Consider the following 22,367-nt stretch of genomic DNA (forward strand, 5'->3'; position numbering starts at 1 on the left):
TCGGCAACGTCTAAAAGCTTATACAGCGTTCTTCCTTAGCACGAAAACACTAATGTAACCGTGGCGTCTCGGCACAAGCGTAAACTAGTATGAAACGCGCCAAATTCGGTTCGGTGGGAAAAAAGAGCGGGAAGAAAGTGCGCAACGAAAATCATTCTGGCGCGCACACACTTCGAAATGAGCGACATTGAAATCCATCAAAGTCGGCCTGAATTAATGCATTTCTCACGTCTAATTCATTTAGGTAATTGGTACAATTTGTATTCTTCACCGACAGTGCGTGTCTCTCAATCAAAAGCTTGCTTCATTCCAGAGACAAAAACGCCTCCAATTTTGTGCGTATGCAATGCGAACATCTGCAGAGCACGAACAGTTGTATCAAACCGTCGAATCATTCCTTCGCGTTCTGTGGGCTCATTATGAGATAATTGTGAGAGGACTTAAGAGAAGATGCAACACTTAATTATACTTAATGTCACGCCGTACTTAAAAAACAAAAAAGAAGAATAAAAAGAAAAAAAGAGAGAAAAGAGAAAAAAGAAAGAAAGAAAGAAAAAAAGAAAAAAGAAAAAAAGAAAAAAAGAAAAGAAAAGAAAGAAAAGAAAGAAAAAGAAAAAAAGAAAAAAAAGAAAAAAAAGAAAAAAAAAGAAAAAAAAGAAAAAAAAAGAAAAAAAAGAAAAAAAGAAAAAAAAGAAAAAAAAAGAAAAAAAAGAAAAAAAAAAAAAACGAAAAAAAGAAAAAAAAAGAAAAAAGAAAAAAACGAAAAAAAAGAAAAAAAAACGAAAAAAAAAACAGAAAAAAAAAGAAAAAAAAGAAAAAAAAGGAAAAAAAGAAAAAAAGAAAGAAAAGAAAAAAAGAAAAAGAAAAAAGAAAAAAAAGAAAAAGAAAAAAAAGCAAAAAAGCAAAAAAAGAAAAAAAGAAAAAAACCTTGCATGCTTGAGTTATAGCGTGATCAAAGAATTAACTTTATTCAGAAAGTAGAAAAACTAGACCACTCGAAAGATTAGGAACATTTTTCAAAGGTAGCATAATTCGATGATTAGAAGATACTTCACGCACCCGCTTTTTTGTTGCCTCGGTGTCGAGGTCTTTCGTTCAACGGAACCTTAAATCCCGAAGCGCGCGTCTCTCAAAAGCGCGCCTTCATGCAGACGCAAAAACGCCTTCAAGTTTGTGTGTATGCAATGCGGACATCCGCAGAGCACGAGTAGTTGTATTAAACCGTCACAGCCATTCCTCCACGTTCTGGGAACTGATAGTGAGGACTTTCTCGATATTCAAGGTACACGTGTACAGTAATGTAGGGAAAGGACTGATGTCTCGCACGATTATGTACGCTTTTCAATGATACTCACGTAGATTATGGAGAAATTGCCGCTGTACTTTTTGGGCATTTGAATCCCAAGGATATCCTTGATCTGGGACGTGATGACTAGAAAAGCGGCCGCCGCGGTGAAGCTGCTCACCAGGGTATCCGATAGCAGTGACGTCAGCACTCCAAGTCGCATCACGTACATAACGAGCTACAAAAAAATAAATTTCAACGAGGTTAAAACACCAGACCGGGTTCTTACAAAAACAGGTTCTTATAACCAGGCCAATCCATCTCGGCTGGTAACTGCTTTAAGGTCGGGCCCAGCACGGAGGGGGGGGGGGGTCGAGGGCATCCCCGAGAAAATTTGAATTATACGACTAACGAACGCATTTGAAGTTCCATAAAGAATTTTTCATCAATTTCTGCGGAATAATTATGTTTTCTCTTATACTTTCAGCACAAAATACTTGCGAATTTTTGCATTCAAAACATCTGGAAATTTTTTTTTTGGGGGGGGGGGGCATATGATACTTTTTTCAGTTCTAAGAGGGCCAGGCCCCCCTGGACTCCCCCTTCGTTTGTCTATGACAGGGAGTTGAGCCATGAGCCATGAAGTCAGGATGCCATACTGGTACTCTTAGCATCTGACGACGGAAGAAAATGAAACGCAGTTACTAAAAATATCCTCTGTACTGAAAATCTTGAAAATAGATAGAAATTTTCCAAGAAGTACACTACTTTGAAAATTTAAGAAGAATCTAAAGTGCCCAGCGTGTTTCTGAGAATCTATTCACCTTTGTGCGAAATTTTAAGGTAATGATATTCAGTTTGTTACTTACCAAAAAGGTAGAATGTGAATCGTAGCGGTTTTTCACCTAGCGGGAAAATTCCGTGAAATTTCAAGAATGATATTCATTTGGTCTACTTCCAAAAAATAAAATGTGAGCGTAGATTTTTAAACACCGCAAACGAGATACGTGGTTTGGTAGTTTCACCGTCGATAAGTACTGATGGAAAAAGCGCATATCGACGGTGTAAGTCGGCAATCACAAAACTCGTTTGCAGTGTCTGAAAATCTCCGCCTCTATGTTATTTTTTTAAAGGAGAGCAAATCGACGTCATTCCATGAAGTTTTTGCAGAATTTTCTTCGCACGGAGAAGAAAAATCAGGGCAGTTTTAAAGAACTGCTGTTGGGTAGTTTTCCGTTTAAAAAATAAAGTATGACAGGAAGTCTGCGACGTCGCAAACCGAGTCATGTGATTGGCGACTCACACCGTCGATATAGATGACTGAAGTACAAAACCACGTATACCTCTATTGCGATGTTAAGACATTTTTTGCCCCTATTTTCCTTTTACTTTTTAGAAACCAGCCATGCAACGTTCGAAGGGAAAACGCCTTCATTTCTACGAGATGCTATACGCATGACCGCAGAGTTAGTTTAGTTGCTCAGCAAAATGAAACCTAACTGATGTGTGGCGACCATGACAAGGATGACACTACGTCGATGATCAAAGTGCAAAACCACGTGCCTCCATTGCAGTGTTTCAAATTTCCCATTTCTATTTGACTTTTTTTCTAGGAGAAACTAACCAACTTCAGAGCTTGCAATTATTTGTACAGAATATTCATCCAAAAGAGAAGAAAACTCAAAAGATGTTTTAAGAACGTTCCGGCGCTTTACATGTCGTGGATTAAGATTGAAGAACAGTGTTGAAGATTTTCGATGATTTTCTTGATAATCGATTTTTTAACCGAATAATCAATTACATCGCGTCGATTTAGATGGGTTCGATAAATCGAGTAAATCGACTCTTTCTCTTAAAATCGAAAATTTCGATTCTTTTCTACCCGAATGTACTAAATCGGCACGAGAGTCGATCTTTGAACCACCATTTTAGGAACCTTTCCGAAAATTTTCATTCGATTTCATTTATACAATGCGAATTTTGAGCCTATGTAATTTCCGATTTATTTAATCGATTGTTCGGGAAATCGATTTTTGGCACGATTTGAATCGATGAAATAGGATTCTCGAAGAAAATCGAATGGATTTGTTTAATCGATTTTCTCAAGAAAAACCCCGACACCATACTTACTGCCGCGCTAGTCAAAAACGCCGAAAATCCATCAAGATTTTCCCTCGTTTTTTTGAACTTGGCACTTTATAAATATAAACCGTTTTACCCATGCACCTCAAATTTTCAGGTTGCGTCTGACTCTACGTCAATAGGTCCCGGATTCGAATCCCCTTAGTGACGTCAAATTTTCACGGAACTGACGAGTAGATCTGCAGGAACAGGTTCTACTTAATCCCTGAAAATTTGAAAAGCCTGGAGTACGGATGTCTCTATCGCCCTGTTGTCTAAGGACATTAAATCTCCATCTATAGTTGGCTGTAGACCTCTAAGAAGAGGCATAAGCCATGCAACTGCAAAAAAAAAAAAAAAAAAAAAAAAAAAAAATTCAGGTTAAGTTTTTGATAGTATTTGCGAAAGAATTCTGTAAAAATATTGTCCCGAGGTGCACAAGTTTTTCTGCTATGATACATTGTTTGCTAAACATGTAAAAAGGCGTTTACGGCGTTTTTGCGTTGTACGGCAGATAGATGGATAAGTGGATTGCATTTTGCAAAAAGGAACCACTAGCATTGCAATGATGCTAAGATTGTGCAACTTCATCTTTTGCAATAAAATTGAGGAAATCGTGAAAAACTATGAAATTTAGATGGTAATTTTTGTCTTAAATTTACAGTTTTTAGCGAGTAAAATAGAAACTATTAATGGATAATCGGGTTTCTTCCAAGACAAAAGAAGCTGCACAATCTTAGCAACATTGCAATGCTAGTGGTTCCTTTTCGCAAAATGCAATTAGAGTCCCTTTATACTGAGAGTCAAGACAATTTGAATCCATTTCTGATTGGTTCCCGTATTTTAGGCCTGCACAGTGTCACAAACGGGAATAAAGATTACATTTTCACCAATTGCAAAGATTATAATCTGGAATGGACCAGGGAATTACGGGTTCGGCAAGGAACAAACGGAATGAGAGGAGGAACGGAGAAAGACATTTGAGAATGGGCCGATCAAAGATTACGAAAAATGTTCAATTTCTGTAATCTTTATTCCCGTTTGTGACATCCATGAGCCGAATTGTCTTGACTCTCAGTATAAAGGGACTCTAAATGCAATGCAAGTGAGGTAGATGGATTTTACCTGGTACATGCCGACGATGAAACAGACGGTGGTGGCGACCTCGACGGGGGTTGCGGCGGCGAGCCGCGGCAGGGTGGACGTGGCGTTGACGTCCGTCGAGTTCCCGTCCGGCACGAGCGTCGCCGCCATCGGTTGAGAATGCTCCAACACCACTTTGCCCACCATCAAACATGTCACCGAGAAAGTTCCTGCAACACCAATCACCATCCTTCTTCACTGTTCCCATCGATCATCTCCTTCACTAATGGGCCACTAGACAAGGTACGAATTTCAGCATTCTGATACATGTTTTTCGACCAAAATTTCACGTAGAACACGATGCGCACAACAAAAATTACCGAAATCAACTCCTAACGAAGATATTTAATGATTCCTGATGCGTGAATTCAAACCACCCGCTCAATGAAAACTCAATGCTCTACGTGATTCACATCGCGCGCTGAATAGTTATCAGGACAGTCTCTGCGATATAAAAATCTGGCAACCTCAATCTTGACGCTTTGGCTCAGCTATAGCAAATTGCTAATAGTTTGAACAACACATGGTGGGAAATGAACATTGCTCGATTGAGAGGCTTGCTGAAACTGTTGTAGTGCGCGATTTGACTCACGTAGAGCTTTGAGTTTCTTGTGAGCGGGCAGTTCAAATCCGCATAACCAATGTGAAATAAAAACGTTAATATCTTCGTTAGGAGTTAGTTTCAGTAATTTTCGTTGTGCAATCGTGTTCTACGTGAAATTCTGGTTGAGAAACATGTATCAGATTGCTTAAATTCGTACCTTGTCTAGTGGTCCATTGTTAACTCTTCGATTTTCCACAAGTCCACTACTTTGTTGAGGAAGAACGCCACATGAGGGGCTTAGAGTACAAAGCGCAAAGGTACAGTTTCTGCTATTTCGAGAAATACGTGTTCCAAGTTTCGAAACTACATGGATCCATATGGTGGAAAGAAAGTTCAAACTGACTTTTTGATGCATAAAAATTGGAATTTGAGAGCGATTTTTCCACAGAATATGCATCAAGACTAGTTTTACTTGAAATCCTTAATATCTCAATTTTTTAAAAAAAACTGCACTTATGCACCTTGCTCTCCAAGCCCCTCATATGAGCTTTTAGATGTTGCCAAATTTCCTTTGAGAAATCACGAATTTTTGAGAAACTTCGTCAATGTTTTTCTTCCGATTTCGCGGAACATTTTGTTTGTAATTTGGTCTAAAAAGTCTGAAAATTTCGAGGAAAAATATTCAAAACTTTCTTCGAAAATGTATACTTGCTGAGAGGAAAGTTGGCAGCTCTCGGATATCCATACGACGTTTTTCCCCAACACAACAATTTACAGTGCCAGTGGCGGATCAAGCTAGAGACAGGTTCAGTGACGTGGCGTGCTTTGCGATATATCGATTGTTATGCCATTTAAACCTATGGAAAAGGATCGATTAACAGGGTGTTCGCAGCGAACACCTTAATAATCGATTCTTTACCATAGGTTTAAATGGCATAATAATCGATACATCGCAAAGCACGCCACGCCACTGGACAGGTTGTGCGATGTGGAGCGGGGAGTCCGCGGGGCCTCCCCCGGAAAATTTTCTAAAACGAATCTCTCCCGGATTGAATTTTAAGCAGCTTTAGTTTCAGATATGTAAAATATTTGAGTGCTCAATGTTGACGGCCTTCACTTCTTTACAGTGCTTTTTCTACTGTGAAGTATATCGAGGAAAAATAACAAAAACAAGAAGGCAGGAGCGTTAAACTTAACTACTTTTTTTTTGGTAACAGTAAGGCCGCGATTTTATCGGCGGCGATTCATAGCAATATTATCGAGAAAAATCGTGATAAATTAAGATAAAATTTCGATTTCATCGAGCGAAAAATTGAGATAAAATTGCGACAAGATCGAGGATAATCGCTCAGATAATCCTAGCGATTTTATCGCCAAAAAAAAAAAAATCGGGGGAAATCGATATTTAATTTCAGAATAAGACGATTTTTCCGTCGAAAAATGCTACTTGAGATATACTTATTATAATGCTATTCTCCCTACGTATTATTCAACCAGGTCAGCCACAGTGGCCCATGATTACGTGTTCCGTTCCTCATACTGATTTAGCCTGAAGAACAGTTAGGTTCTTTCAGTTTGCGCAAGAGCTTTCCCGGCGCGTCTCGGCGATATTGAGGCTGTAGAGTCGGCCGCCGCGCAGTGGATTGCGTCAATAGGAGAGGTCGGACAAAAGTTGGAAACTTTAAACGCTTATAACTCCGTTTATACAAAACTTTGAAGTTCTGAAAGTAGTTCCATTGGTTTCCTCGTAAAATTTTCTAATACACGCATCCCTTAAAAGTTAAAATGTGACGATAAGAACACCGAAATTTCCAGTTTTAGTCAAAAATTTCAAGTCCGACCTCTCTAATAGAGAATTTGCAGGTGTCTGAAATTTGAAAATTTCGTGTTCAAGTGGAAACTACTGAGTGAACTGAACACGAGGATAAGGATACCCTTGGTTCGTGAATTGAACAATTATTGGAGAAGATATGACAAAATGATCTAATCTGCTAAAATACATGTGTTTCAATCGAAAATGCCTCCAGATGACGTCACAAGGCGGTGTATTTTTTCACTTTTAAATATATATTTTTATACTATTTCCCACAGCAGCAAAAAATTAAAAAAAATACTGTGAAGTCCGCTCATAAGCACTTTCGGATGAAGCAATAAAAAATTTGCATGCAAATTCTCCATTGACTAGATCGGCGGCTGTCACTGCTTGTCCTTTTCTCCAAATGCCATTCTGAAATTCCAGAGGGGACGACTTACTGCGCACAAAACCTCTGCACGTGGAATATAGGCCGATAAACTTACAATGAAACGTGGAATGTAAATCGTAATTATTGACTCACCCATGGAGATGTGCCTAGAGGTGCCAAGGAACGAGTAGATGATCACTGGGAAAAAAGCCATGTAGAGACCCACCACAGGGGGTACGTTACCTAGCATTGCGTACGCCATTCCTGTTTTAACAGACAACGCCATTCACATAAGTGTTTGCGAAATGCCAAAAACGAACACCCCTAGGAGCAATGGCTCTTAAAAAAAATTCTACAAAAAGTTGTCACAAAAAATGTATACATTTTAAGAGTTTGTACATTGAGTGTAAAAAAACTCTTAAAATACTTGTTTCAGGAAACCCTTTTGAGGGATTCTTTTAAATAAAAAAAATAGTGTTATTTTATTTGAAAGACAACGTAAAATTTACGTAAAAATCAGCAAACTGTATCCTCAATTTTTATGGGCTGCAACTTTTCCTTTCATACTTTTCTGTTCACCACTTTTTTCCCCTCGTTTTTGCCCGCGGGAAAAGTATAAAAAAAATACGTAAATATTACTTTAAGTAAAATTTACGTATTTTTTTTATAATTTTCGTAAAAATTTACTTGAAATTTCTCTTTAACTTTTGTAAAAAGTCCCAAAAAGGGTTTCCTGATACGAATATTTCAAGAGTTTTTTTTACGTAATTTTCAAGTAAATTTGAAGTTCTCTTAAAATTTACGAGCTTTTCACAACTTTTCTCGACAGCCACTGCTACTAGGGATGATACAAAGTCGCTCCTCTGACGAGAGGGTGTAATTACTTTTTGAGTTAAGCCCTATTGTCCGTTCAACTCTATGCTGTCCGCGCATAAAAGTTAACTTAGTCCCTTACCACGTGCTATGGAAAAACGCAAGGGAGGTCTGGCCAGGTGTGCTATAGGGTGTGCTATTCAGCATCCCAGAAATTCTGAAATTCTTACGGGTGTCTCAGCACGGCAGTATATAGCTCCAGACTTTCGGGGAAACTTACTAAATGAGTCCCACCAAAATTCTACCTGTGGTCGTTGGGTGTAAATTAAAAAGTCGTCTTAACGTGTTTATATTGAATTTCGTTGACCAATGACTCAAAGGAATTGAATACGTTGGAGGACAACTGCCGTGCTAAGGAAAAACGCCGTATAAACCTTCAGGCGTTGCCAAATTTCCTCCAGTAAATCACGAATTTTGGGGAAAATTTTTAAATATTTTTCTTCCAAAGTTTCAGATAATTTTGTTCGCAATTTCAACTAAAGTTCCTGAATATTATTCATAACTTTCCTTAAAAATCAACATTTTATTGGAGAAAATTTGGCACCTCTCGAATGTTCATACGGCGTTTTTTCTTAGCACGGCAGAATATTTTTTTCTCCTACGGGGCTATGATGCTGACAGTGAGCACGGCATAGAGCGGAAACTTCCGACCCATCCGTGAGTATGTGATCGCTACTATGTGTTTTAGTTCCCTCTCCCGTTGTGAGGATTATGCTATCAACTGCTCTGAATGCATTTCTGCCGTGCTAAGGAAAAACGCCTTAAGAAAATTTGTGAGTTGCTAAATTTCCTCCGATAACATTTTTACTTTTGAAGAGTATTACGAATATTTTCAGTTGATATTTTCACATGATTTAGATCAGATCGTGAATGAAATTCTCTAAAAAAATTTGAACAAAAATACTCACAAATTCCTCAAAAATCAACATTTTATCAAAGAAAATTTGGCAACGTCTGAGGGCTCATACGGCGTTTCTCCTTAGCGAGACAGATTTGATGGCCAAGTCAAAGAACATGACTAGTCCTCGCAAAAATCAAGTACCTCCTCGAGAGTTTGCCGATTAGATTCAATTTAATTTGAAAAAGTTTGCCCTTTTCAATTAATTATTGAGGCATCGCTTTCGTTTATCTGCAGCACAGCCGAGCTCCACGAGGGAATGAAGATCTCAATTGGGAAATTTTTGAAATGAAAGATATTTTGGGAAATGCTTCCAACCTTCGGAGAAAAAAGTTAGATGTTTGTATAGAGGGTGAAAAATCCATCTTGTTATTTAGTATAATCCACAAAAAATCATATGCATTAATTGGACCGAATTTTGCAATTCGGAACTATACAACGTCTGGCTCTTAATAAAAACTCTTATGTACATGGGGAAACTGATGGGGCGTACGTTGTTTCTAGATTATGGCAAAAATTATAGTTCTGAATTGCAAAATGTAGTCCAATTAAATTAGGTGCCTTATAATAAAATATATGAAATAAATTCCTTAAAATTGAGAGATAGCTAAGAATTGCTCGGACTCATAAAGTTAAGCAAATTTTCTTTCACTCAACTGACACAGAGCCATGAAAGTATTGAAACAAAATTTGAGTGCAATAATGTTCCATTTTTTTTATCATGGAATTGCAATATTTTTTATTATTTGGTCGATAAATTCCGCTTTTAAGCCATAAAAAATGAGTCCCATCTGGAAATTTGCAATGCAATGAAAAATTGTGACTTATTCCAATTTTAAAGCGAAAAATTTCCATTATAAGTGTCCCTTCAATCAAGATGTGGGCACTCCACAACACTTCGACGCAGTAGCCATAATTTTAAATGTAATTTCAATTTATTGCAATCTGTACGACCCTACCTAAAACCTGCTTACTAAGAAACTTAACTACTATTAACTTTCTCAACTTTCAAGACTTCGAAATTTTGTCGTTTTTTTGTGTCGCTAAGTAAGAACATCAAACATTTCAGTGTCGTATTTTGCTACATTTATTTTGGTCAGCAAATCAGGGGTGTATCCGACATTTTTTAATTTGCGAGGTTTTTCATGAAACGATTATTCCTCTTGATTTAATGCGATCCAATTACAAAATACAAAGAGTTAAAAACGACTTTCACAACAAAAGCTCAGTTATCAAATGGGATTCACGATACCAGATGCAATACACACGAGAATATAAAACTAGATAATGAATACATGAGAGAAATTTTTGACGAACCTTGAGGAATATGCATAACCGCGACGGTTATGCCTGCTATACAATCTTTAAATAAGTCATCTTTTACTTGATAATGCACTAACCAGTTTAGGGCTGGTATCAGAGTCGTTAGACAAGAGCTCAGGCGAAATTTCCTATGACTCGATTGAAGATCATCTAAAGCTGTAACAAACAGAAACATACACGTTACTCAAAGAACATTTTAAAGACCAATTTAAAAAGTTCCAGCGATTTCTTCACTACTAACAGATCAAAGTCAGTTAATTTCTACCTGCTTGATTCCACATTCGTTTGTTTTATTGGTAGGTATCTTAAAATCTAACAGGCGTCGAATTTCAGGATTCTTCGATAATCAACAAGAAGTAATCCATGGATGAGCCCTCTGGATCATGGACGAGTCTTAAAATTTTTGAATACCCTATATCAATGCAAAACAACCCTCTAAGAACACGGAGCACTCGATGGGATTGGACCGCGTAGGATGACAGGGTGTCTACCAGTTATAAAAAACCAAAATTGGGGATTTTCGGGGACTTTTAGGGGTGTTTTTTCAAGAAAATCGGGGACTTTTTTTCCGAGATAGTAAGAGAACGGGAGCTAGTTGGAGCGTTACAAGGCGTATTTTATACGACTAATTTTACAAGTCATGTTGAACCGATGAAAACATACGTCGAACCAAGCAACACTTCAGTTTTTTTATTCCTGGTTACCGCGCCGCGCGAAAATTTGAGAATGCCGGTGTTTCGGACGACTGCTGTCATTTTTTGGGGACCTGAACGAGAAAATTGGGTACTTTGGGGGATAATCGGGGGCATTGCGGGGACTTTTGGGGACCGGTAGACACCCTGGATGAGGCTGGGTAAGCCCCTCTGGCGTAGAAATATGCAAGGGAATACTGGCGTCTTCCAGTGACTAACAACTTATCAATGACGTCTATGGCTCGAGAAAAAAAGCGCAGTGCGTGTACGTACGATGCAATTGTCTTCGATACTCAGTTCCCTCAATCCTTCCATCGTGTCATGATTATTATACATCGAGTTTATTATTGAAATTTCGTAACGATTGAAGGAATACTTTCTTTTACTTTCCTAACTTCTAGAATGACCTAGGTCATTGTTTTAGGCTGTAAATAATAGATTTGCTGCATCGATTTCCGGCCTCACAAAACAAACGAAACAAAGTCGGCGACAAAAGTCATCGTCATCAACAAAACCGGCCGCGACGCGGCGGTTCTAGCCCATCGACAGATATTGCGTTCCGGTGTAAGAAAATTCGGACCTAAATGATATGCCCCCTGCCTGCGCCCCTGCAGCCCGATCCCCAGAAAGCGCTTCGCGCCATTTACGGCCTAGTAAGTTAATCTAATTAAAGTGGGCTCATTTAGGAACATCTACTATTGATAGCTAAACAAATCATGGATATCGGCCCGGTAGTATTCTGTCGTACTGACGAAGAACGACGTATGAAATTCCAGGTGTTGCCAAATTTTCTTTGATAAAATACGAATTTCCTGGTAAACTTATAAATCTTTTTCCGCAAATGTTTCAGATAATTTTGTTCGCAATTCCACAGAAAATTCCTAAAAATTTCAAGGGAAAATATTCATAATTTTCCTCCAAAATGAGAATTTTATCGAGGGAAATGAGGCAACTCTCGAGTGTTCATACGGCGTTCTTCCTTTAGCACGGCAGTATTGTAAACTGGACTCTGACGAAAAATGCAAATAAAAGGGGTCGCAATGTTTATAGTAATGCTGACGTACACCTTGGTGGAGCGCCATATACCTCCGTGGATGACACAATATCAGAGTTTTTCATAAGAGCTTATGGAGACCATAGACCATGGTTTCTCAAGAAGTTTCAACCATTAAATTACGATTCTAATTCCAGTGCAATAGACTTAGGGCCTGATGAATCTGCTGTCTTTTAGAGAGCAAATAAGCATTGGAAATTTGGAGAGCTCATTCGAACAGGGAGCTCTGTGGGTCTGAAACGACTTCCTCCGGACCGTTTCTTGTTTTTTTTTTTTTTTTTTTTTTTTAAAGGAGACGCTCAAGTATTAGTTTCGAACCTTTGGCTGGATTCTGCGGAGGAATGTCAGGCCAGTCTCTGAACATTTTGGCGAAACCGCACGCGACGGCAACAAACCAACAAAGAAAAAACATTTTGTTTCAAATTCGAGTGGCACACCGCACAATAATCCGTGAAAGAGTTACAGCTCGTACTCAAACGAGACTGGATTCAGACTGAATTCCCGTCGTACCATCTGTGATTGCTCCCAGATTGATGAGGCAGTGTTGCCATAGGGCCAAGAGTAAACACACTATTTCATTGATTAGATAGTAGAGCACGCGAATTTTACATAAAATTCGGGGCCATTGTAATGAGGCCACAATTTTTCCGCGCTTCGCACACATGCCCAACAGCCAGCAATACGCTTGGCGCTAGCTTCAATGACTAGATACCCGGAAAAACTAAGTCGTAGCAATAACAAAACCAAGCAAAGAGCAAAAAATTTATAAAGCAGATTACTATGACTTCAGGTCACAGGCACGAATTTTTTTTCCGTGTGAAAGTCAAAATTTTGTGAAGTGATTTTGAAGCCCCAATATTGGCCAATCAAGGTTCGGAAGCTATTCAATCAATCAGAAGGTAGTTTTTTCATGCTGGTTTTTCGGTGTACGCCAGTGGCGTGGCGTGCTTTGCGATACGTCGATTGATATGTCATTTAAACCTGTGGAGAAGGATCGATAAACTGGATGTTCGCAACGAACACCTTAATAATCGATTCATCGCCATAGCTTCGAATGGGGGAAAATTGATAATCGATCATTCACGCCTTGGGGAAGTTTTCGGAATGAACTAGAGTTCGGGTCGAGTGCATTCGAGGATTCGTGTTGGCGCAATTGCCCTTTCGGGGAAATGCATCCTGATCATCTTGATTGAGACGCATCGGACGCTCGGGTCCGAGAGGATTTTACAAAGCATAATCCAGGCAACATGACAATAGCACATTAAATCCAAGTCTTAGTGTCTAATTCTGTCGTGCTAAGGAAGAACGCCGTTTGCGCCTTCAGACGTTGCCAAGTTTCTTTTGACAAAAACCGGATTCATTGGAAAAAACACAGTGGATCTAGAGTCCAGACTCTTAAAAACATCGACAAGAAAAAGTCCTCTTGATTCAATCAGAATCCAGCTTAAATCAAGAACCAAGCCTCTTAATTTAAGCGGATTTAGTTTTGATTCAAGCTTAAATCTGATTGAATCAAAAGTATTTTTTCTTGTCAATGTTTTCAAGAGTCTGGACTCTAGATCCAATGTGGTTTTTTTTCCAGTGTTGGCTCAGTTGCGATGGTCACAGAATCATGTTTTGATGCTTGATTATTGCGGTTCACCTAAAATTAATAAGATCGGTCCAAGCAGCAACTTTCTACGTTCAATATTAACCGAGGTATCGTCCTTTAAAAAGTCCGGTTTTTGACGTCATCCATCGCGGTAGTGACACCTTTGGTTTCTTCCACCTCGCTTTTACTTACTCAGCGTGATACTTGGATGAAAGCAAGGTGAATAAAACCAAGGGTGTCACCACCGCGATGGATGACATCAAAAACCAGACTTTTCAAAGGGCGATATCTCGGTTAATATTGAACGTAGCAAGTTGCTGTTTGGACGGATCTTATTATTTTTAGCTGATCTACTACAAGGATCATGCATAAAACCACGATTTTGTGACCAACGCGACTGACCTTTTTACCGCGAAATACAGAATATTTTCCCCCGAAATGTTCAGACGATTTTGCACGCACTTTAATCTAAATATCGGTGATTTTAAAGGAAAAATATGCATGGATGTCGTAAAAAATACAATCTTTAAAAATGGAAACTTGGCAACTCTCGAATTTTAATGCGGCGTTCTTCCTTAGCACGGCAGAATTCAAGCCGAGTCGATTACAATCAAGAAATGCCTTGAAGGAGGAGTGGATTCTAGATTTTTCCTATGTGATTTATGTTGTTTTTGAGTCATTTAAACACTTGAATTCATATGTGATGCACCCGTGGCAAGGGTTCGTGACGACCCACACTTACGCAAAAGAGGGAGGCACGCTTGTAATGAAAAAAATTTTCGGGGGGGGGGGGGTGGAGGTAAGTGACATCTAGGACAAAGGGAGAAGGAGAAGTCAAAGGTCGGGAAAAATGGGTTCTGTAATTCATGGACGAAATCGCACTACTTTTCAGCAAAAAAAGGAAAGTTGTGAAAAGTGAGAGATGAATTAATCCGGGAAATCCAGGTACCCTCATTAATTATTGTAATAATTGGACGTATTTCTATCAAACGGAACTATGTGCATTATGACGTGAGCCCTGTTATGGACATATTCGTATGGGTCTCAGGGCTAATGTCTTAACGCACATAGTTTTGTTTGATAGAAATACATCCAATTAGTTTTCAGTTCAATGAAGACATTTTCTTTTGTGTGCTTGCACTGACCTTTCACCTGGGAAACCCGAAATGTAGGGATATTTTGGAAATCGAAGCCACTCTTTTGTTTTCGAGAAGAACGAGGAAAAAGTTGGAGACCTCGAAGGCTCGGAACTTTCGGTACTTTGGTCAGTCGAAGTCGCGCAGCCGTAGGGGTTGAGCTTGAGCTCAACCCCTAGGAGGATAATCTAATCGGAAGTATATTTTATCGGAAATATATTCATCTCGGGACCGCGTGTGATAGTCGTGTGCTTCAAGTGTATTACCATCAGTGTAGTTTCGTATCCGGTACTTTAGTTTCGTGTTCGGTACTTTAGTTTCGTGTTCGGTACTTTAGTTTCGTGTTCGGTACTTTATTTTCGTGTTCGGTACTTTATTATTAAAATTTTTCTCTGTGAATTATTCCGTGAATATAGAAGGTGCAGTGAATAGTTGAGCAGCCTTACTTTCCGAAAGTTTTCTATCCGCCGAAAGTTTTCGTCAGCGAGCCTCTACTTTTTCTGTCCAGAGTAATAGTTTGCCGTGTTTTACAATAAGTGGAAGTAGTATTTGTCACTCGTGTCGGTTGTCATCGTGCGAATTTTCGGTAGTGTCTTTTCATCGATATTTCTGTGAAATTTGATTTGAGGATATAGTTTCGGAAGTCATTTTGCTCACGTATATTCCTCAGCGTTGATTCGGTAAGTCGCTTGATGTCATCAACAAAATGTTTTTTTTTTTCATTTTTTTCTTTTTTTACGAGAGAAGTGTGGTACATTTAATATCGATGACTTAAGTGTGAAACCACGTATTTCCAGTAAAATTTATTCTACCATTTTATTTTTTCGAGGAAAATCAAGTCGACGGTTGGGCTTGATATCTTTACAGAACACTGGAAAAAAACCACATTGCATTTAGAGTCCAGACTCTTGAAAACATTGACAAGAAAAAATACTCTTGATTCAATCGGATTTTTGCTTGAATCAAAACGAAATCCGCTTAAATTAAGAGGCTTGGTTTTTAATTTAAGTTAGATTCTGACTGAATCAAGAGTACTTTTTCTTGTTAATGTTTTTTTAAGAGTCTGGACTCTAGATCCAATGTGTTTTTTTTCCCGTGAATATTTTGCTAAAAGAGAGGAAAAATCGAGGTAGTTTTCAAGGAATAAGTTGACTAGTTTTACCAAGAAAAAATAAAGTGTAACAGGAGGTCCGGGACGTCGCAGACGGAGATAGGTGGTTTCGCACTTCGGCCATCGATATATAATTTGAGAATCCCTGTGGGCGATAATCTTTTGATTTTCTCGAGATTTTTTTCACAATCAGTGGAGTTATCGAGGTATTCTGCGTATTGAAATGTGTTGCAATTTTTTGCATTTGCGAAGTACCTAACTTCTTCATAAATCGATGGCCAAAGTGGAAAATCATGCATTTCTATTGTGGTGTCATAAAATTTCCACCTTTATTTTATTTTTTCGAAGAGAAACAAGCAAACTTGATAGCTTGAAATTTATACAAAGTATTCTGCAAACATTGAAAAAAAATCACGGAAGTTTTAAAGAAATTAGGTAGACCAGTTCCCCCGAGAAAAAATGAAGTATGACAGAAAATCTGTTGAGTAGCAGACGGAAACGCGTGTTTCTACACTTAAGGTGATTCGATGGACGCGATACTTTGTGTCAGAACGGCATGCGATATATCGCATCAATTGGTTCCATTTTTTCAGCTACTCGTCATTTTTCTCCAATTTTGAGATTGCGATTCTGTTGTCAAGAGACTAAAGCACTCACTTACCAATTTTAACAAAGAAATTCAACGTACTAAAGGCGTGGTTTTTTTAGAGAGAAAACATCGCATTCGATACTGATATCGAGACTGCACTTGAATGCGATATTTTCTCTCTAAAAAAACCACGCCTTTATTACGTTGAATTTCTTTGTTAAAATTGGTAAGCGAGTGCTTTAGTCTCCCGACAACAGAATTGCGATCTCAAAATTGGAGAGGAATGACGAGTAGATGGAAAAATGAAACCAATGGATGCGATATATCGCATGCCTTTCTGACACTAAATATGGCGTCCATCAAATCTCCTTAAGTCGTCGATATGAAAATGTTTTATCGTTGAAAATTGATTATTATTGAATACATTATTTGAGAATATTGTAATTTTGTGGTAAAAAAAGCAGTTTTATTCCATTATTTTTCAACATTATTTCAACTTATTTGTTAAGCTGTTCCATATACTAGACAATGTGCAACAATGCGTTACGTTGAATTTATCTCTAAAAGGGTTTAATTTTTTTCTTTGCAGCCAACATTCGAGAAGGGGATGAACGAGGATGGAAATCTTCACCCTCCGCATCAGAGCTGTTCCTGACCTTGCAGATCATCGCTTCTTCACGGTAAGATCTCTCAAGCTTCCTCCTATTTCGAAAATTAAGGTGATTCGATGAACGCCATATTTTGTGACAGAACGGCATGCGATATATAGCATCGATTAGTTCCATTTTTCCGGCGACTCGTCATTTTTCTCGAATTTTGAGATCGCAATTCTATTGTCAGGAGACTAAATAATTCACTTACCAATTTTGATGAACAAATTCAAAGTATTAAAGGCGTGAGGAAAATAGAGGAAAAATACTGCATTCGAATGAAATATTTTGTCTCATAAAAAAAACCCACGACTTCATTACGATGAATTTGTTTGTCAAAATTTGGTAGGTGAATTCTTTAGTCTCCTGACAACAGAATTGCGATCTCAAAATTCGAGAAAAATGACGAGTAGCTGAAAAAATGAAACCAATCGACGCGATATTTCGCATGTCGTTCTGGCACAAAATATGGCGTTCATTGAATCACCTCCACTTCTAATGAATCGGTTACTGTCAATAATTTCAATTTTTGAAATGGGCTGCTAAAAAATTTGAGGGGCTTGGAAGACAAGGCGCATAAGTGCAGTTTTTGAAAAAGTTGAGATTTTAATGATTTCAAGTAAAACTAGTCTAAGTGCATGTTTTGTGAAAAATTCCCCCTCAAATTTCAATTTTTAAGCTTCAAAAAGTCAGTTTGAACTTTCTTTCCGCCATAAGGATCCGTGTAATTTTGAGACTTCGAATACATATTTCTCGATAATGATTTCAAGTAAAACTAGTCATATTTTGTGAAAAATTTCCTCTCAAATTTCAAGTTTTAAGCTTCAAAAAGTCAGTTTGAACTTTCTTTCCGCCATAAGGATCCATGTAATTTCAAAACTTCGAACACATATTTCTCGAGGTAGCAAAAACTGCACTTACGCGCTTTGTCCTACAAGCCCCTCATTCTTCCGCAACGCTGATCATCGCCGCTGTCATCATTCGGGCGATTTTAGGTAGAATCAACTTAACTACATTTCGTCGCTCCTCTGACGTAAGGGCGTAACTTGATTTCTACGTGACCCCTGTGCTCCGTATAACTCTATGCTTTCTAAGGCTCATGCAAAAATCTAGATACGCCCTTACGTCAGAGGAGCGACGATTTGACGGTGCTTAGTTTTTCCTGATGTTCTGTTTCTGTAATACTGCAGAACTACGAAACATAATGCCTAGAAACTGTCTTATTTTTCCAAGATTCTGCAGAATAAACTATTCACTGAATTCGCTACGACAGGATTCAGCTTCATTTTTTGTCATTTCCCGGACGAAGAAACGTAACTCCATTCCAAGGTTGTCAAATTGATTCAAAGAATTTAATTTTTCGCAAACACGAGAAAGCGAAATCTTTATCCAAAATTTATTTTCGTTTTTCATGAGATCAGCGGAAAAATCAGTGAAATGTACAATAATTAATACCTAACATTTTCCTTTACAAATTCAAATTTACGAGGCGAAATCTGGCAACAATGAAATGGACCACATTCTGCAAAAAGGAACCACTATTTCTGGCTCATTTTAGAAACAACGTATATGCCATTGGTTTCCCTATGCAGAACGGTGGTTTTATGAAAGAGTCAGAAATAGTGGTTCCTTATTGCAAAATGTAATCCAAATGTAGTTATGTTCTTTCGTGGGAGGTAACGACGAATTGGACTGTATTTTGCAATTTGGAACTATAAATTCTGGCTCATCTGAAAAAAACACTTATGTGCATAGGGATACTAATGGCACATGCGTTTTTTTTAAACCGGGCCAGAATTTATAGTTCCAAATTGCAAAATGCAGTCCAATTGAGGGAGGAAAATAGATTAAAAAGCCTCCCAATGAGTGGCCCCGTTTCGTCGCTCCTCTGACGAAAGGGCGAATCTCAATTTCCTCGTGAGCCCTGGGTCACATTCAAATCCATGCTTTCTGCGGTTCATGTGAAAAGTGAGATACGTCCTTATGTCAGAGGAGCGACCTTTTTTGAAACCCGGGGATTTCATTCGTACGTGACCGAAATGAAACCTTATGATGAGACAAGCCTCCGGTAAAAATTTTAGCTTGAGGATACGTTTGGTTTTGGACAGTGGCGTGGCGTGAATTGCGATGTATCGATTCTCATGCCATTTAAAGCTATGGTAAAGAATCGATTATTAAGGTGTTCGCTGCGAACACCCTGTCTATCGATCCTTTTTCATAGGTTTAAATGGCATGACAATCGATATATCGCAATTCACGCCACGCCATTGGTTTTGGAGCTACAGCGTTGCAAAGTTTGCATGTTTGAGTCTAAAAAATCTTCATATTTTTGAAGAATTTCTTCCAAAAGCCAATTTCAAAGTAATGTAAGTAACAAGTAATGTAAGTTTCAAGTAAACATGACGCGTAACTGAAAAATTATAAGAAAATCCGTAGTAAAAGTTTCAAATTGTGGATGAGCCGTTAATAGCAGTATAACGTTGCAAAAATTACATTCTTGCCCTTTAAAAATACCCATTTTTTATAGTTTTGTATATTGTAGCAGTATTTGAGACATAAAATATACAATTAGAGATACTCGCAGACTCATAGTAAAATTTATATCAGTGTACGATAATTTTAGGCAATGCAGCGTTGCAAAGTTTAGACGTATAGCATAGATTTAATCAGTATACGATAATTTTGGGCAATACAGCGTTGCAAAGTTTACATCTTTCATCTATGAAAATGTCTACTTTTTCTTGTTATTGTATTGGAGACAAGATACAATATGAGTTAATGGTTAATAGTGTGAAGCGAAATGTGGAGGCTTTATGTTGATCCTGGGTGACAATTGCATTAAAATAACATCGTTGCAAATTTTATCTGCTTTTCTTTTAACATTCGATTGTATAAAATTAGTTAAAAGTAAGGATTCTTCCAATAGTTATTTTACTTTAAAATGTAATTCCAGAGGATTTTTGGAATACAATGGATGATTCAGCATCAGTGTTGCTTTCAAGATCTGAAATATTCTGCCTAGACTTAGTTGCAAATTCAACCTTTTTTAGGTGTAATGAAGAAACTAACATAGAATATGGAGGCGTTTGGGTTTTTTTGAGTAGAAATAAATCTTGATATAGACGATACATTCATTATGCCTTAAAAAACTGAGTATGTTGAACGAAAGAATGGAAGATTTTGAAAATATTAAAGAAATAAAAAAAAAAAAAATGCAAAGTAAAAAAAAAAAAAGAAAAAAAAAAAAAAATGCAAAGTAAATTAAATGAACGAAAAATAATAAATACATCAACAAAACAATAAAATATAATTTAAAACCTAAATAGAATATTTAAATCACTGTTGCGTTAATGTATAAAAAACCCAGACGCCTCCTTAAGAGAGAATTTCAAAATTATTTAAATATGACTTTTGGAGGGTGAAAGTTTAAAATTGGCATCATGTTGAGGCGTTTTCTATAGATTTGAAGGCAAGACAGGACTGATACTGAAGCATCACATGAATAAAATATTTTGAAGGAAAAAGATAAAAAACTATAAAAAATACAAAAATAAAGAAAAATGGAAAATAATGTACGGTAGAAAGTCATATAAAATTGAAAGAAAAAAATGTCAATGTAAATAAAAAAATAAGCAAAATCAAATAACTACTGGAAGCATCTTTATTTTAAAATCGTCTATTATTTATTGCTTGTAGAGAATTGTGAATAAACTTGGCGAAAGTATTATTGCAAAAACCAATTGTCACTTGGAACAGACATCAGACCTTGATATTTTGGCTTGATATGAGGGATGACACCCATTGATTTTATCTTAAACTAGAAAAAAAAAAATTGAAAAAAATCATATTTCGTTGAGTTTAAAATTGTAAGCTTGGCAACGCTGTATCACTACAAATCAATCTTACACCTGCAGATAACGTAAATTGTTTATTTCATAAAAAAAAAAAAAACAAACAAACAAAAACAAACAAACACTGAACTTAAAAATAAAAACATTTTTAAAGCTTATATACATAAACTTTGCAACGCTGTATCGTTTAATCTATACTTACACTCGCGGTAAAACTTTTACACAAGACTAATCTTATCATAGAATTTCAGCTAAACCACATTATCATACCTTTAGGTGGTCAATAAGTTCGTTTTTTAATTAAAAAACGGAACAAAATGAGCATTTTTATAGGTCTGTGATGTCAAGTTTGCAACGTTGTATCAACAGAATCAACAGCATTAACGTAGAAAAATTATTTATTATTAACGTATTTTTTTAGAAAAATGTACACTGACTGTTGATAAAATGTCTTAAAATATCATGAAACATCCAATGACAGTTGTTTACAGAAAGTAAGATACTTGATAATACGATAATCTTTAAAGCTTAAATATGGAAACTTGTCAACGCTGTATTTCTAAAACCAGACGTATCCTCAAGCTAAGATTTTTACTGGAGACATGGGTCATCATAGAGCAAAGTAACAATATGTAACAATTTTGGATGATTATTCATGAATTTCCAGAGTGCCTCGTGTCTTTGGAAGAATTTTTGACGAGCCGGGGTCTAAAAGTGCGTCGCGGTGGAAATTAACTGTTAAACCTTGTTAGGTTATCGGCTGCTTTACTTCCTTCTTGCCTTCAATCTGGTGAAGATTGAGCAGAGAGCGCCGAGAGCGGTCTGAGTCAACGTTACTTAATTTGAACTAAATTTTGCAATTCGGAGCTACAATTTCTGGCTCATCTATAAAAACACTTATGTGCATATGATACTATGGGTACTTACGTTGTTTCTAAACTTGAGACACAAATTTTAGTGCTCAATTGCAAAATGCAGTCCATTTGTGTGTGGATCTGTGTAAAAAGAGCTTCTCCTCCGGGAGAAAATTGTTCTTAACTTTTTGCGGACACATGAACAACATTTTTCTACAACCTAGGAATTTTTGTCTTCAAGCTTCACGACAGTTTTTGAGATTTAGGATCAAATTTCCTGAGTAAAGGAATTTTGTCCCCAGAAAGATAGGTCTCCTCTTACAGATCTGGTCACTAGTAAAAGGGGCCCGGCATATTGTTATGAAAGGTAGCTTCCACATGAATAATAAGTTTTCCTCCGCTCCAATAGCCTCCAGACTCATTTGGACCACATTTTGCAATTGGGAACTATAATTTCTGACTCAGTTTA

The 22,367-nt window shown here is 37.4% G+C and overlaps 1 protein-coding gene across 1 annotated transcript in view; it reads right to left on the reverse strand.

Annotated features, from left to right (window-relative positions):
* Positions 1-22,367, reverse strand: part of LOC109041929 (prestin) — an 87,192-nt gene that overhangs the window by 12,934 nt on the left and 51,891 nt on the right. Inside the window, exons 3-6 of the mRNA XM_072305547.1 lie at positions 10,365-10,526; positions 7,430-7,540; positions 4,532-4,719; positions 1,356-1,523 (exon numbers count right to left, since the gene is read on the reverse strand). Of these exons, the coding sequence (XP_072161648.1) occupies positions 1,356-1,523; positions 4,532-4,719; positions 7,430-7,540; positions 10,365-10,526 (629 nt within the window). The remainder of the gene's footprint in view (positions 1-1,355; positions 1,524-4,531; positions 4,720-7,429; positions 7,541-10,364; positions 10,527-22,367) is intronic.

Source organism: Bemisia tabaci, chromosome 1 (assembly GCF_918797505.1).
Source record: "Bemisia tabaci chromosome 1, PGI_BMITA_v3".
Lineage (NCBI taxonomy): Eukaryota > Metazoa > Arthropoda > Insecta > Hemiptera > Aleyrodidae > Bemisia > Bemisia tabaci.